The 18,091-nt window shown below is 31.9% G+C and overlaps 1 protein-coding gene across 1 annotated transcript in view; it reads left to right on the top strand.

Annotated features, from left to right (window-relative positions):
- LOC149804167 (uncharacterized) overlaps nucleotides 1-18,091 on the top strand; it is a 177,339-nt gene that overhangs the window by 131,927 nt on the left and 27,321 nt on the right. Inside the window, exons 22-23 of the mRNA XM_089954054.1 lie at nucleotides 1,224-1,515; nucleotides 13,233-13,352. Coding sequence (XP_089810180.1) covers nucleotides 1,224-1,515; nucleotides 13,233-13,352 — 412 coding nt within the window. The remainder of the gene's footprint in view (nucleotides 1-1,223; nucleotides 1,516-13,232; nucleotides 13,353-18,091) is intronic.

Genomic DNA, 18,091 nt, shown 5'->3' with positions numbered 1-18,091 from the left:
TGTCCTTGTTCTTAAAGGACCATCTGTCTTCTAAAAGCACTTGTTTGGGCTTCCATAGGCATTGTTCTTGTTCTTAAAGGACCATCTGTCTTCTAAAAGCATTTGTTTGGGCTTCCATAGGCATTGTCCTTGTTCTTAAATGTCCATCTGTCTTCTAAAAGCACTTGTTTGGGCTTCCATAGGCATTGTTCTTGTTCTTAAAGGACCATCTATCTTCTAAAAGCTCTTGTTTGGGCTTCCATAGGCATTGTTCTTGTTCCTAAAGGACCATCTGTCTTCTAAAAGCACTTGTTTGGGCTTCCAAAGGCATTGTCCTTGTCCTTAAAGGACCATCTGTCTTCTAAAAGCACTTGTTTGGGCTTCCATAGGCATTGTTCTTGTCATTAAAGGACCATTTATCTTCTAAAAGCACTTGTTTGGGCTTCCATAGGCATTGTTCTTGTTCTTAAATGTCCATCTGTCTTCTAAAAGCACTTGTTTGGGCTTCCATAGGCATTGTCCTTGTCCTTAGACAGGTTTCAATGTTCTTTTGCAAATATCAGCATATTCAAAATGAAAACCATGGCAACTAAGTGGTTTGGATGTCTGACTAATGACTAGAAGAATGTGGGTTTAAATCCTGTCCTTGCATCAGCCCAGGTCAGCTGCCTTGGGCAAGGAAGTTTATTTCATTTGCCTTGACACTAAATAACCATCATGTAATAATCTGCCTTCAAAAAGAAAAGTTCTTACATTCTTGCAAAGTTGATTTTGTGATGTCATCTAACTCAAGTTGATTTAATGATGTCATCTAACTTGAGATGACTTAATGATGTCATCTAACTCAAGTTGATTTAATGATGTCATTTAACTCAAGTTGACATAATGATGTCATCGAATTCAAGTTGCCTTAATGATGTCATCTAGCTTAAGTTGCGTTAATGATATCATCTAACTTGAGTTGCATTAATGGTGTCATTTAACTCAATTTGACATAATGATGTCATCTAACTCAAGTTGATTTAATGATGTCATCTAACTTGAGATGACTTAATGATGTCATTGAACTCAAGTTGACTTAATGATGTCATCTAACTTAAGTTGCGTTAATGAAGTCATCTAACTCAAGTTTATTTAACGATGTCATCTGATTTAAGTTGCCTTAATGATGTCATCTAACTTAAGTTGATTTAATGATGTCATCTAAATTTAAGTTGCCTTAATGATGTCATCTAACTCTGTAGATTCAGATTGGAAACTTCCAAGAGACAGTGGGTTACCTGAGCTACCATGAAATAGAGGAGGCAAGTAAACCTATTGCCTTGGGCATTATACTGGGTGTGGTGTTGCCCATCATTGCAATCATCATCTTACTTGCCATCTGCGTCATCAGGCGACATCGCAAACACAAGCCTAGCAAGAACTACATCCCGGATGTCCTCAAGGATTATGAAGGAAAGAAGGAAGAAGAGGAAGTAGGGATGAATCATGTATCAGTAAAAGCTGATTTGAATGGCCAGATACCAGATGAAAAAGGTAACTTAAGGAAGTCTCAGTATGATTTGTACTCAGGATTTGTGTATTTTGAAACATTAGGTAATGTAAGGAAGTCTCAATACGATTTGTGGTCAGGATTTTTTTATTTTGAAACATTAGGTAAAGTAAGGAAGTCTCAATGCGATTTGTACTCAGGATTTTTGTATTTTGAAAAGTTGGAATGAAAATCTTGGAACCAGTTACAAGATTAACTAAAAGATTAATTTATCAATTCCTATGAATTATATCATATACTTTTATCAAGAATAATGTTTGCTATAAATAAAATCATGGAAGATTTGACTTGGTATTTATTGCAAAGCCTGAGTTTTTGTTGCTTCCTTAAAAAGGTCCTTATTCTTTTGACATACCTTGACCAATCCAAATGCATGAAATTCATCAAAGATGTGGTTATTTGAGAATTCAGAATTTGATAAACTGGTAGATAGCAATGTACCTATTTTTATTATTGCATCTATCCATTTTTAACTGATATTGCCACAATGCCAGGTGAGATTTTATATGATCCTGTGTCTGATATCTGGCATCAGTCATCTGTCAGCAATTGCTATTTAATGTGACCTTGCTTTGAGGCCAGATGTTAATAATTAACATTATATGAGGCATTGCTTTACGCCAGGTGTTAGTAATTGCCATTTTATGAGACATTGCTTTAAGCCAGGTATTAGTAATTGCCATTTTATGAGTCCTTGCTTTAAGGCCAGGTGTTATCAATTGCTGTTTTCAAAACCTACTAGACCAATTTCAAGCAAACTTGACAGAGAGCATTCTGGCATGGAGGCTTTTACAGTTTGTCCAGATGTTACCAATCTGTCTTGCAATATGGCTGCCTTTATTAAAAAATGAAGAAAAGACAGAAAGGTTAAAAAGAGTCATACTAACTCATCTCCCTGGCCAACTGCCCCTTGGAGCACCCCAATTACCTTTAAAGTTTTAGTAGTCATAGCATGACCAATGTTACAATTTTAGTAGTCATTTCATATGTTAGGCTGCCAAGCAATAATATTTTGATCATCAAGAAATTTAGTACAGAATCTGGAGAATTAACATTAGAAGAAGGCAGAAAGTGACGGCACATAAGGAGTAATTATGGCAAGGTGAGACAAATTAAAAGTGTCTGATATAATTCATGGGAACTTTTACACAATTAAGTCATTAAAAGTGTCTGATATCATTCATAGGAACTTTTATACAGTTATGTCATTAAAAGTATGTGATTTAATTCATAGGAACTTTTATACAGTTATGTCATCAAAAGTATGTGATTTAATTCATAGGAATATTAGTGTATTTAAACCACTGAGAGTGTGTGATACTGGTCAAAGGAACTTTATAAAAATGAAGCCATCAAAAGTATGTGATATTAGTAAAAGGAACTTTGGTACAGTTAATCCATCAAGAATATGTGATACAAGTCATATCAACATTAAAACGGCAAAGCCATCAAGAATATGTGATACAAGTCATATCAACATTAAAACAATTAAGCCATCACAAAAATGTGATACAAGTCATGTCAACATTAAAACAGCAAAGCCATCAAGGATATGTGATCCAAGTCATATCAACATTAAAACAGCAAAGCCATCAAGAATATGTGATACAAGTCATATCAACATTAAAACAGCAAGGCCATCACGAATATGTGATACAAGTCATATCAACATTAAAACAATTAAGCCATCAAGAATATGTGATACAAGTCATATCAACATTAAAACAGCAAAGCCATCAAGAATATGTGATACAAGTCGTATCAACATTAAAACAATTAATCCATCACAAAAATGTGATACAAGTCATATCAACATTAAAACAGCAAAGCCATCAAGGATATGTGATCCAAGTCATATCAACATTAAAACAGCAAAGCCATCAAGAATATGTGATACAAGTCATATCAACATTAAAACAGCAAGGCCATCACGAATATGTGATACAAGTCATATCAACATTAAAACAATTAAGCCATCAAGGATATGTGATCCAAGTCATATCAACATTAAAACAGCAAAGCCATCAAGAATATGTGATACAAGTCATATCAACATTAAAACAGCAAGGCCATCACGAATATGTGATACAAGTCATATCAACATTAAAACAGCAAAGCCATCAAGAATATGTGATACAAGTCATATCAACATTAAAACAATTAAGCCATCAAGGATATGTGATCCAAGTCATATCAACATTAAAACAGCAAAGCCATCAAGAATATGTGATACAAGTCATATCAACGTTAAAACAGCAAGGCCATCACGAATATGTGATACAAGTCATGACAACATTAAAACAGCAAAGCCATCAAGAATATGTGATACAAGTCATATCAACATTAAAACAGCAAAGCCATCAAGAATATGTGATACAAGTCATATCAACATTAAAACAATTAAGCCATCACGAATATGTGATACAAGTTGTATCAACATTAAAACAATTAAGCCATCACGAATATGTGATACAAGTCATATCAACATTAAAACAGCAAAGCCATCAAGAATATGTGATACAAGTCATATCAACATTAAAACAGCAAGGCCATCACGAATATGTGATACAAGTCATATCAACATTAAAACAATTAAGCCATCAAGAATATGTGATACAAGTCATATCAACATTAAAACAATTAAGCCATCAAGAATATGTGATGCAAGTTATATCAACATTAAAACAGCAAAGCCATCAAGAATATGTGATACAAGTTGTATCAACATTAAAACAATTAAGCCATCAAGAATATGTGATCCAAATCATATCAACATTAAAACAGCAAAGCCATCAAGAATATGTGATACAAATCATATCAACATTAAAACAGCAAAGCCATCAAGAATATGTGACACAAATCATATCAACATTAAAACAGCAAAGCCATCAAGAATATGTGATACAAATCATATCAACATTAAAACAGCAAAGCCATCAAGAATATGTGATACAAATCATATCAACATTAAAACAGCAAAGCCATCAAGAATATGTGATACAAGTCATATCAACATTAAAACAATTAAGCCATCAAGAATATGTGATACAAGTCATATCAACATTAAAACAATTAAGCCATCAAGAATATGTGATACAAGTCATATCAACATTAAAACAATTAAGCCATCAAGAATATGTGATACAAGTCATATCAACATCAAAACAATTAAGCCATCAAGAATATGTGATACAAGTCATATCAACATCAAAACAATTAAGCCATCAAGAATATGTGATACAAGTCATATCAACATTAGAACAATTAAGCCATCAAGAATATGTGATACAAGTCATATCAACATCAAAACAATTAAGCCATCAAGAATATGTGATACAAGTCATATCAACATTAAAACAATTAAGCCATCAAGAATATGTGATACAAGTCATATCAACATTAAAACAATTAAGCCATCAAGAATATGTGATACAAGTCATATCAACATCAAAACAAAATATGTGATCCAAATCATATCAACATTAAAACAGCAAAGCCATCAAGAATATGTGATACAAATCATATCAACATTAAAACAGCAAAGCCATCAAGAATATGTGATACAAATCATATCAACATTAAAACAGCAAAGCCATCAAGAATATGTGATACAAATCATATCAACATTAAAACAGCAAAGCCATCAAGAATATGTGATACAAGTCATATCAACATTAAAACAATTAAGCCATCAAGAATATGTGATACAAGTCATATCAACATTAAAACAATTAAGCCATCAAGAATATGTGATACAAGTCATATCAACATTAAAACAATTAAGCCATCAAGAATATGTGATACAAGTCATATCAACATCAAAACAATTAAGCCATCAAGAATATGTGATACAAGTCATATCAACATCAAAACAATTAAGCCATCAAGAATATGTGATACAAGTCATATCAACATTAAAACAATTAAGCCATCAAGAATATGTGATACAAGTCATATCAACATCAAAACAATTAAGCCATCAAGAATATGTGATACAAGTCATATCAACAATTAAGCCATCAGGAATATGTGATACAAGTCATATCAACATTAAAACAATTAAGCCATCAAGAATATCTGATACAAGTCATATCAACATCAAAACAATTAAGCCATCAAGAATATGTGATACAAGTCATATCAACATTAAAACAATTAAGCCATCAAGAATATCTGATACAAGTCATATCAACATCAAAACAATTAAGCCATCAAGAATATCTGATACAAGTCATATCAACATCAAAACAATTAAGCCATCAAGAATATGTGATACAAGTCATATCAACATTAAAACAATTAAGCCATCACGAATATGTGATACAAGTCATATCAACATTAAAACAATTAAGCCATCAAGAATATCTGATACAAGTCATATCAACATCAAAACAATTAAGCCATCAAGAATATGTGATACAAATCATATCAACATTAAAACAGCAAAGCCATCAAGAATATGTGATACAAGTCATATCAACATTAAAACAATTAAGCCATCAAGGATATGTGATACAAATCATATCAACATTAAAATTGCAAAGCCATCAAGAATATGTGATACAAGTCATATCAACATTAAAACAGCAAAGCCATCAAGAATATGTGATACAAATCGTATCAACATTAAAACAATTAAGCCATCAAGAATATGTGATACAAGTCATATCAACATTAAAACAGCAAAGCCATCAAGAATATGTGATACAAATCATATCAACATTAAAACAGCAAAGCCATCAAGAATATGTGATACAAGTTATATCAACATTAAAACAATTAAGCCATCAAGAATATGTGATACAAATCATATCAACATTAAAACAGCAAAGCCATCAAGAATATGTGATACAAGTCATATCAACATTAAAACAATTAAGCCATCAAGGATATGTGATACAAATCATATCAACATTAAAATTGCAAAGCCATCAAGAATATGTGATACAAGTCATATCAACATTAAAACAGCAAAGCCATCAAGAATATGTGATACAAATCATATCAACATTAAAACAATTAAGCCATCAAGAATATGTGATACAAGTCATATCAACATTAAAACAGCAAAGCCATCAAGAATATGTGATACAAGTTGTATCAACATTAAAACAATTAAGCCATCAAGAATATGTGATACAAGTCATATCAACATTAAAACAATTAAGCCATCAAGAATATGTGATACAAGTCATATCAACATTAAAACAATTAAGCCATCAAGAATATGTGATCCAAATCATATCAACATTAAAACAGCAAAGCCATCAAGAATATGTGATACAAATCATATCAACATTAAAACAGCAAAGCCATCAAGAATATGTGATACAAATGATATCAACATTAAAACAGCAAAGCCATCAAGAATATGTGATACAAGTCATATCAACATTAAAACAGCAAAGCCATCAAGAATATGTGATACAAATCATATCAACATTAAAACAGCAAAGCCATCAAGAATATGTGATACAAATCATATCAACATTAAAACAGCAAAGCCATCAAGAATATGTGATACAAATCATATCAACATTAAAACAGCAAAGCCATCAAGAATATGTGATACAAGTCATATCAACATTAAAACAATTAAGCCATCACAAAAATGTGATACAAGTCATATCAACATTAAAACAATTAAGCCATCAAGAATATGTGATCCAAATCATATCAACATTAAAACAGCAAAGCCATCAAGAATATGTGATACAAATCTTATCAGCATTAAAACAGCAAAGCCATCAAGAATATGTGATACAAATCATATCAACATTAAAACAGCAAAGCCATCAAGAATATGTGATACAAATCATATCAACATTAAAACAATTAAGCCATCACAAAAATGTGATACAAGTCATATCAACATTAAAACAATTAAGCCATCAAGAATATGTGATCCAAATCATATCAACATTAAAACAGCAAAGCCATGAAGAATATGTGATACAAATCATATCAACATTAAAACAGCAAAGCCATCAAGAATATGTGATACAAATCATATCAACATTAAAACAGCAAAGCCATCACAAAAATGTGGTACAAGTCATATCAACATCAAAACAATTAAGCCATCAAGAATATGTGATACAAGTCATATCAACATCAAAACAATTAAGCCATCAAGAATATGTGATACAAGTCATATCAACATTAAAACAATTAAGCCATCAAGAATATGTGATACAAGTCATATCAACATCAAAACAATTAAGCCATCAAGAATATGTGATACAAGTCATATCAACAATTAAGCCATCAGGAATATGTGATACAAGTCATATCAACATTAAAACAATTAAGCCATCAAGAATATCTGATACAAGTCATATCAACATCAAAACAATTAAGCCATCAAGAATATGTGATACAAGTCATATCAACATTAAAACAATTAAGCCATCAAGAATATCTGATACAAATCATATCAACATTAAAACAGCAAAGCCATCAAGAATATGTGATACAAATCATATCAACATTAAAACAGCAAAGCTATCAAGAATATGTGATACAAATCATATCAACATTAAAACAGCAAAGCCATCAAGAATATGTGATACAAATCATATCAACATTAAAACAGCAAAGCCATCAAGAATATGTGATACAAGTCATATCAACATTAAAACAATTAAGCCATCAAGAATATGTGATACAAGTCATATCAACATCAAAACAATTAAGCCATCAAGAATATGTGATACAAGTCATATCAACATTAAAACAATTAAGGCATCAAGAATATGTGATACAAGTCATATCAACATTAAAACAGCAAAGCCATCAAGAATATGTGATCCAAGTCATATCAACATTAAAACAATTAAGCCATCAAGAATATGTGATACAAGTCATATCAACATTAAAACAATTAAGCCATCAAGAATATGTGATACAAGTCATATCAACATTAAAACAATTAAGCTATCAAGAATATGTGATACAAGTCATATCAACATTAAAACAGCAAAGCCATCAAGAATATGTGATACAAATCATATCAACATTAAAACAATTAAGCCATCAAGAATATGTGATACAAGTCATATCAACATTAAAACAGCAAAGCCATCAAGAATATGTGATACAAGTCATATCAACATTAAAACAGCAAAGCCATCAAGAATATGTGATACAAGTCATATCAACATTAAAACAATTAAGCCATCAAGAATATGTGATACAAGTCATATCAACATTAAAACAATTAAGCCATCAAGAATATGTGATACAAGTCATATCAACATTAAAACAATTAAGCCATCAAGAATATGTGATACAAGTCATATCAACATTAAAACAATTAAGCCATCAAGAATATGTGATACAAGTCATATCAAGATTAAAACAGCAAAGCCATCAAGAATATGTGATCCAAGTCATATCAACATTAAAACAATTAAGCCATCAAGAATATGTGATACAAGTCATATCAACATTAAAACAATTAAGCCATCAAGAATATGTGATACAAGTCATATCAACATTAAAACAATTAAGCCATCAAGAATATGTGATACAAGTCATATCAACATTAAAACAATTAAGCCATCAAGAATATGTGATACAAGTCATATCAACATCAAAACAATTAAGCCATCAAGAATATGTGATACAAGTCATATCAACATTAAAACAATTAAGCCATCAAGAATATGTGATACAAGTCACATCAAGATTAAAACAGCAAAGCCATCATGAATATGTGATACAAGTCATATCAACATTAAAACAATTAAGTCATCAAGAATATGTGATACAAGTCATATCAACATTAAAACAGCAAAGCCATCAAGAATGTGATACAAGTCATATCAGCATTAAAACAGCAAAGCCATCAAGAATATGTGATACAAGTCATATCAACATTAAAACAGCAAAGCCATCAAGAATATGTGATACAAGTCATATCAACATTGAAACAATTAAGCCATCACAAAAATGTGATACAAGTCATATCAACATTAAAACAATTAAGCCATCAAGAATATGTGATACAAGTCATATCAACATTAAAACAGCAAAGCCATCAAGAATATGTGATATAAGTCATATCAACATTATAACAATTAAGCCATCACAAAAATGTGATACAAGTCATATCAACATTAAAACAATTAAGCCATCAAGAATATGTGATATAAGTCATATCAACATTATAACAATTAAGCCATCACAAAAATGTGATACAAGTCATATCAACATTAAAATTGCAAAGCCATCAAGAATATGTGATACAAGTCATATCAACATTAAAACAGCAAAGCCATCAAGAATATGTGATATAAGTCATATCAACATTAAAACAATTAAGCCATCACGAATATGTGATACAAGTTGTATCGACATTAAAACAGCAAAGCCATCAAGAATATGTGATACAAATCATATCAACATTAAAACAGCAAAGCCATCACGAATATGATACAAGTCATATCAACATTAAAACAGCAAAGCCGTCACGAATATGTGATACAAGTCAAATCAACATTAAAACAATTAAACCATCAGGAATATGTGATACAAGTCATATTAACATCAAAACAATTAAGCCATCAAGAATATCTGATACAAGTCATATCAACATTAAAACAATTAGGCCATCAAGAATATGTGATACAAGTCATATGAACATTAAAACAGCAAAGCCATCACGAATATGTGATACAAGTCATATCAAGATTAAAACAGCAAAGCCATCAAGAATATGTGATACAAGTCATATCAACATTAAAACAATTAAGCCATCACAAAAATGTGATACAAGTCATATCAACATTAAAACAATTAAGCCATCAAGGATATGTGATACAAGTCATATCAACATTAAAACAGCAAAGCCATCACGAATATGTGATACAAGTCATATCAACATTAAAACAGCAAAGCCATCAAGAATATGTGATACAAGTCATATCAACATTAAAACAGCAAAGCCATCAAGAATATGTGATACAAGTCATATCAACATTAAAACAATTAAGCCATCAAGAATATGTGATACAAGTTGTATCAACATTAAAACAGCAAAGCCATCAAGAATATGTGATCCAAATCATATCAACATTAAAACAGCAAAGCCATCAAGAATATGTGATCCAAATCATATCAACATTAAAACAGCAAAGCCATCAAGAATATGTGATCCAAATCATATCAACATTAAAACAGCAAAGCCATCAAGAATGTGATCCAAGTCATATCAACATTAAAACAGCAAAGCCATCAAGAATATGTGATACAAGTCATATCAACATTAAAACAGCAAAGCCATCATGAATATGTGATACAAGTCATATCAACATTAAAACAGCAAAGCCATCATGAATATGTGATACAAGTCATATCAACATTAAAACAGCAAAGCCATGAAGAATATCTGATACAAGTCATATCAACATCAAAACAATTAAGCCATCACAAAAATGTGGTACAAGTCATATCAACATTAAAACAATTAAGCCATCAAGAATATCTGATACAGGTCATATCAACATCAAAACAATTAAGCCATCAAGAATATGTGATACAAGTCATATCAACATTAAAACAATTAAGCCATCAAGAATATGTGATACAAGTCATATCAAGATTAAAACAGCAAAGCCATCATGAATATGTGATACAAGTCATATCAACATTAAAACAATTAGGCCATCAAGAATATGTGATACAAGTCATATCAACATTAAAACAGCAAAGCCATCAAGAATGTGATACAAGTCATATCAACATTAAAACAGCAAAGCCATCAAGAATATGTGATACAAGTCATATCAACATTAAAACAGCAAAGCCATTAAGAATATGTGATACAAGTCATATCAACATTAAAACAGCAAAGCCATCATGAATATGTGATACAAGTCATATCAACATTGAAACAATTAAGCCATCAAGAATATGTGATATAAGTCATATCAACATTATAACAATTAAGCCATCACAAAAATGTGATACAAGTCATATCAACATTAAAATTGCAAAGCCATCAAGAATATGTGATACAAGTCATATCAACATTAAAACAGCAAAGCCATCAAGAATATGTGATATAAGTCATATCAACATTAAAACAGCAAAGCCATCACAAAAATGTGATACAAGTCATATCAACATTAAAACAATTAAGCCATCACGAATATGTGATACAAGTTGTATCAACATTAAAACAGCAAAGCCATCAAGAATATGTGATACAAATCATATCAACATTAAAACAGCAAAGCCATCACGAATATGATACAAGTCATATCAACATTAAAACAGCAAAGCCATCACGAATATGTGATACAAGTCAAATCAACATTAAAACAATTAAACCATCAGGAATATGTGATACAAGTCATATTAACATCAAAACAATTAAGCCATCAAGAATATCTGATACAAGTCATATCAACATTAAAACAATTAAGCCATCAAGAATATGTGATACAAGTCATATCAACATTAAAACAGCAAAGCCATCACGAATATGTGATACAAGTCATATCAACATTAAAACAGCAAAGCCATCACGAATATGTGATCCAGGTCATATCAACATTAAAACAATTAAGCCATCACAAAAATGTGATACAAGTCGTATTGTCATTAAAACAATTAAGCCATCACAAAAATGTGATACAAGTCATATCAACATTAAAACAATTAAGCCATCACAAAAATGTGATACAAGTCATATCAACATTAAAACAATTATGCTATCAAGAATATGTGATACAAGTCATATCAACATTAAAACAGCAAAGCCATCACGAATATGTGATACAAGTCATATCAACATTAAAACAGCAAAGCCATCACGAATATGTGATACAAGTCGTATTGTCATTAAAACAATTAAGCCATCACAAAAATGTGATACAAGTCATATCAATATTAAAACAATTAAGCCATCAAGAATATCTGATACAAGTCATATCAACATCAAAACAATTATGCCATCAGATGGATGGAAATTTTAGAACAATTGGGCTTTCAAGAGTATGTGATATAAGCCATAGGGACTTTAGAACAATGAAACATTCAGAAGTATGTGTTGTAAGGAATAGGGACTTGAGTACAATTAAGTTTCTAGTTTGTACAATTGATGCTTAATAAGGACTATCATAGGACCCTTTGTACAATTGACAGTTAATAAGAACTGTCATAGGACCCTTTGTGCAAGTGACAGTTGATAAGGACTATCATAGGACCCTTTGTACAACTGACAGTTAATAAGAACTGTCATAGGACCCTTTGTACATGTGACAGTTGATAAGGACTATCATTGGACCCTTTGTACAACTGACAGTTAATAAGACCTGTGATAGAACCCTTTGTACATGTGACAGTTAATATGGACTATCATAGGACCCTTTGTACAAGTGACAGTTAATAAGAACTGTCATAGGACCCTTTGTACAAGTGACAGTTAATAAGGACTGTCATAGGACCCTTTGTACAAGTGACAGTTAACAAGAACTGTCATATGACCCTTTGTACAAGTGACAGTTAATAAGAACTGTCATAGGACCCTTTGTACAAGTGACAGTTAATAAGGACTATCGTAGGACCCTTTGTACAAGTGACAGTTAATAAGGACTATCAGAGGACCCTTTGTACAAGTGACAGTTAATATGGACTATCATAGGACCCTTTATACAAGTGACAGTTAATATGGACTATAATTCTTTTTCTTCAGACTCGGGACCATACATAGAAGAGCTTTTGTCCAAGATTGAAGATGAGGCAACTAGACAAAATGTGGCAAATTTCCTCATCCCAAGAAGAAGACTGGATATTGGAGATCTTCTTGGAAAAGGTACATTAACACTCTGCAAAGGTATAAAGGTACATTAAAACACTACAAAAGTATCAAATGTACATTAAAAACACCCTACAAAGGTACATAAAAAACACTCTACAAAGGTATCAAAGGTACATTAAAACACTCTACAAAGGTACATTAAAACACTCTACAAAGGTGTCAAAGGTACATTAAAACACCCTGCAAAGGTACATTAAAAACACTACAAAGGTATCAATGATACATTAAAAACACTCTACAAAGGTACATTAAAATACTCTACAAAGTGCATTAAAAAACTCTACAGAGGTACCAAAGGTACATTAACATTCTACAACAGTACATCAACACTGTACAAAAGGTACATTAACACTCTACAAAGGATATGTTTAGGCAAAGAAAAGTTGAAAAACTTAGCTATCTACAGTGAAAGTAGATAATAAACATAGACTTGCATGTTTCTATTTAATGTAGTATAAAATATTCACATCTAGTGACACAATGCAAAGTTAAATTTAATGCATGCATTAGTGTGCAGTTTCACAAACTGACAAGTCACGTGATCACAAATTGTATATCCATCTACAGAGTATGGTAATTTCTTTTAATTACATGACTACAGCTGGATATTACATGTAATAGCTCATTTGACATCACATGTTATTAATCTGTAATCAAGGTGATTTCACATGTCTTTAATCTGTAATCAAGGTGATTTCACATGTCTTTAATCTGTAATCAAGGTGATTTCACAGGACTCTGATCTGTAATCAAGGTGATTTCAAATGTCACTAATCTGTAATCAAGGTGATTTCACATGTCTCTAATCTGTAATCAAAGTGATTTCACATGTCTCTAATCTGTAATCAAGGTGATTTCACATGTCTCTAATCTGTAATCAAGGTGATTTCACATGTCTCTAATCTAATCAAGGTGATTTCACATGTCTTTAATCTATAATCAAGGTGATTTCACATGTCTCTAATCTGTAATCAAGGTGATTTCACATGTCTCTTATCTGTAATCAAGGTGATTTCACATGTCTCTAATCTAATCAAGGTGATTTCACATGTCTTTAATCTATAATCAAGGTGATTTCACATGTCTCTAATCTGTAATCAAGGTGATTTCACATGTCTCTGATCTGTAATCAAGGTGATTTCACATGTCTCTAATCTAATCAAGGTGATTTCACATGTCTTTAATCTAATCATGGTGATTTCACATGTCTCTAATCTGTAATCAAGGTGATTTCACATGTCTTTAATCTGTAATCAAGGTGATTTCGCTTGTCTTTAATCTGTAATCAAGGTGATTTCACTTGTCTTTAATCTGTAATCAAGGTGATTTCACATGTCTCTGATCTGTAATCAAGGTGATTTCACATGTCTCTAATCTGTAATCAAGGTGATTTCACATGTCTCTGATCTGTAATCAAGGTGATTTCACATGTCTCTAATCTAATCAAGGTGATTTCACATGTCTCTAATCTAATCAAGGTGATTTCACATGTCTCTAATCTAATCAAGGTGATTTCACATGTCTCTGATCTGTAATCAAGGTGATTTCACATGTCTTTAATCTGTAATCAAGGTGATTTCACATGTCTTTAATCTAATCAAGGTGATTTCACATGTCTCTAATCTGTAATCAAGGTGATTTCACATGTCTCTGATCTGTAATCAAGGTGATTTCACATGTCTTTAATCTGTAATCAAGGTGATTTCACATGTCTCTGATCTGTAATCAAGGTGATTTCACATGTCTCTAATCTAATCAAGGTGATTTCAGATGTCTCTAATCTAATCAAGGTGATTTCACATGTCTCTAATCTAATCAAGGTGATTTCACATGTCTCTGGTCTAATCAAGGTGATTTCACATGTCTCTAATCTAATCAAGGTGATTTCACATGTCTCTGATCTAATCAAGGTGATTTCACATGTCTCTAATCTAATCAAGGTGATTTCACATGTCTCTGATCTGTAATCAAGGTGATTTCACATGTCTCTAATCTTATCAAGGTGATTTCACATGTCTCTAATCTAATCAAGGTGATTTCACATGTCTCTGATATGTAATCAAGGTGATTTCACATGTCTCTAATCTGTAATCAAGGTGATTTCACATGTCTCTAATCTGTAATCAAGGTGATTTCACATGTCTTTAATCTGTAATCAAGGTGATTTCACATGTCTCTGATCTGTAATCAAGGTGATTTCACATGTCTTTAGTCTATAATCAAGGTGATTTCCCATGTCTTTAATCTAATCAAGGTGATTTCACATGTCTCTGACCTGTAATCAAGGTGATTTCACATGTCTCTGATCTGTAATCAAGATGGTTTCACATGTCTCTAATCTAATCAAGGTGATTTCACATGTCTCTCATCTAATCAAGGTGATTTCACATGTCTCTAATCTTATCAAGGTGATTTCACATGTCTCTAATCTAACAAAGGTGATTTCACATGTCTCTAATCTGTAATCAAGGTGATTTCACATGTCTCTAATCTAATCAAGGTGATTTCACATGTCTCTAATCTGTAATCAAGGTGATTTCACATGTCTTTAATCTGTAATCAAGGTGATTTCACATGTCTCTGATCCGTAATCAAGGTGATTTCACATGTCTTTAATCTATAATCAAGGTGATTTCCCATGTCTTTAATCTAATCAAGGTGATTTCACATGTCTCTAATCTGTAATCAAGGTGATTTCACATGTCTCTGATCTGTAATCAAGGTGATTTCACATGTCTTTAATCTGTAATCAAGGTGATTTCACTTGTCTTTAATCTGTAATCAAGGTGATTTCACATGTCTCTGATCTGTAATCAAGGTGATTTCACATGTCTCTAATCTGTAATCATGGTGATTTCACGTCTCTTATCTAATCAAGGTGATTTCACATGTCTCTGATATGTAATCAAGGTGATTTCACATGTCTCTAATCTAATCAAGGTGATTTCACATGTCTCTGATCTAATCAAGGTGATTTCACATGTCTCTAATCTAATCATGGTGATTTCACATGTCTCTAATCTGTAATCAAGGTGATTTCACATGTCTTTAATCTGTAATCAAGGTGATTTCACTTGTCTTTAATCTGTAATCAAGGTGATTTCACATGTCTCTGATCTGTAATCAAGGTGATTTCACATGTCTCTAATCTGTAATCAAGGTGATTTCACATGTCTCTGATCTGTAATCAAGGTGATTTCACATGTCTCTTATCTGTAATCAAGGTGATTTCACATGTCTCTAATCTAATCAAGGTGATTTCACATGTCTTTAATCTGTAATCAAGGTGATTTCACATGTCTCTGATCTGTAATCAAGGTGATTTCACATGTCTCTAATCTAATCAAGGTGATTTCACATGTCTCTAATCTAATCAATGTGATTTCACACATCTTTAATCTAATCATGGTGATTTCACATGTCTCTAATCTGTAATCAAGGTGATTTCACATGTCTTTAATCTGTAATCAAGGTGAGTTCACTTGTCTTTAATCTGTAATCAAGGTGATTTCACTTGTCTTTAATCTGTAATCAAGGTGATTTCACATGTCTCTGATCTGTAATCAAGGTGACTTCACATGTCTCTAATCTGTAATCAAGGTGATTTCACATGTCTCTGATCTGTAATCAAGGTGATTTCACATGTCTCTTATCTGTAATCAAGGTGATTTCACATGTCTCTAATCTAATCAAGGTGGTTTCACATGTCTCTGATCTGTAATCAAGGTGATTTCACATGTCTCTAATCTAATCAAGGTGACTTCACATGTCTCTAATCTAATCAAGGTGATTTCACATGTCTTTAATCTGTAATCAAGGTGATTTCACATGTCTCTGATCTGTAATCAAGGTGATTTCACATGTCTCTAATCTAATCAAGGTGATTTCACATATCTCTAATCTGTAATCAAGGTGATTTCACATGTCTTTAATCTGTAATCAAGGTGATTTCACATGTCTCTGATCTGTAATCAAGGTGATTTCACATGTCTTTAATCTAATCAAGGTGATTTCACATGTCTCTAATCTAATCAAGGTGATTTCACATGTCTCTCATCTAATCAAGGTGATTTCACATGTCTCTAATCTTATGAAGGTGATTTCACATGTCTCCAATCTAATCAAGGTGATTTCACATGTCTCTGATCTGTAATCAAGGTGATTTCACATGTCTCTAATCTAATCAAGGTGATTTCACATGTCTTTAATCTGTAATCAAGGTGATTTCACATGTCTCTGATCTGTAATCAAGGTGATTTCACATGTCTTTAATCTGTAATCAAGGTGATTTCACATGTCTTTAATCTAATCAAGGTGATTTCACATGTCTCTAATCTAATCAAGGTGATTTCACATGTCTTTAATCTGTAATCAAGGTGATTTCACATTTCTCTGATCTGTAATCAAGATGGTTTCACATGTCACTAATCTGTAATCAAGGTGATTTCACATGTCTTTAATCTGTAATCAAGGTGATTTCACATGTCTCTGATCTGTAATCAAGGTGATTTCACATGTCTCTAATCTTATCAAGGTGATTTCACAGGTCTCTAATCTAATCAAGGTGATTTCACATGTCTCTGATATGTAATCAAGGTGATTTCACATGTCTCTAATCTAATCAAGGTGATTTCACATGTCTCTGATCTAATCAAGGTGATTTCACATGTCTCTAATCTAATCAAGGTGATTTCACATGTCTCTAATCTAATCAAGGTGATTTCACATGTCTC

The sequence above is a fragment of the Sinohyriopsis cumingii genome, chromosome 3 (assembly GCF_028554795.1).
Source record: "Sinohyriopsis cumingii isolate HCF-2022 chromosome 3, ASM2855479v2, whole genome shotgun sequence".
Classification (NCBI taxonomy): Eukaryota; Metazoa; Mollusca; class Bivalvia; order Unionida; family Unionidae; genus Sinohyriopsis; species Sinohyriopsis cumingii.
This window is presented reverse-complemented; position numbering and strand designations above follow the sequence as displayed.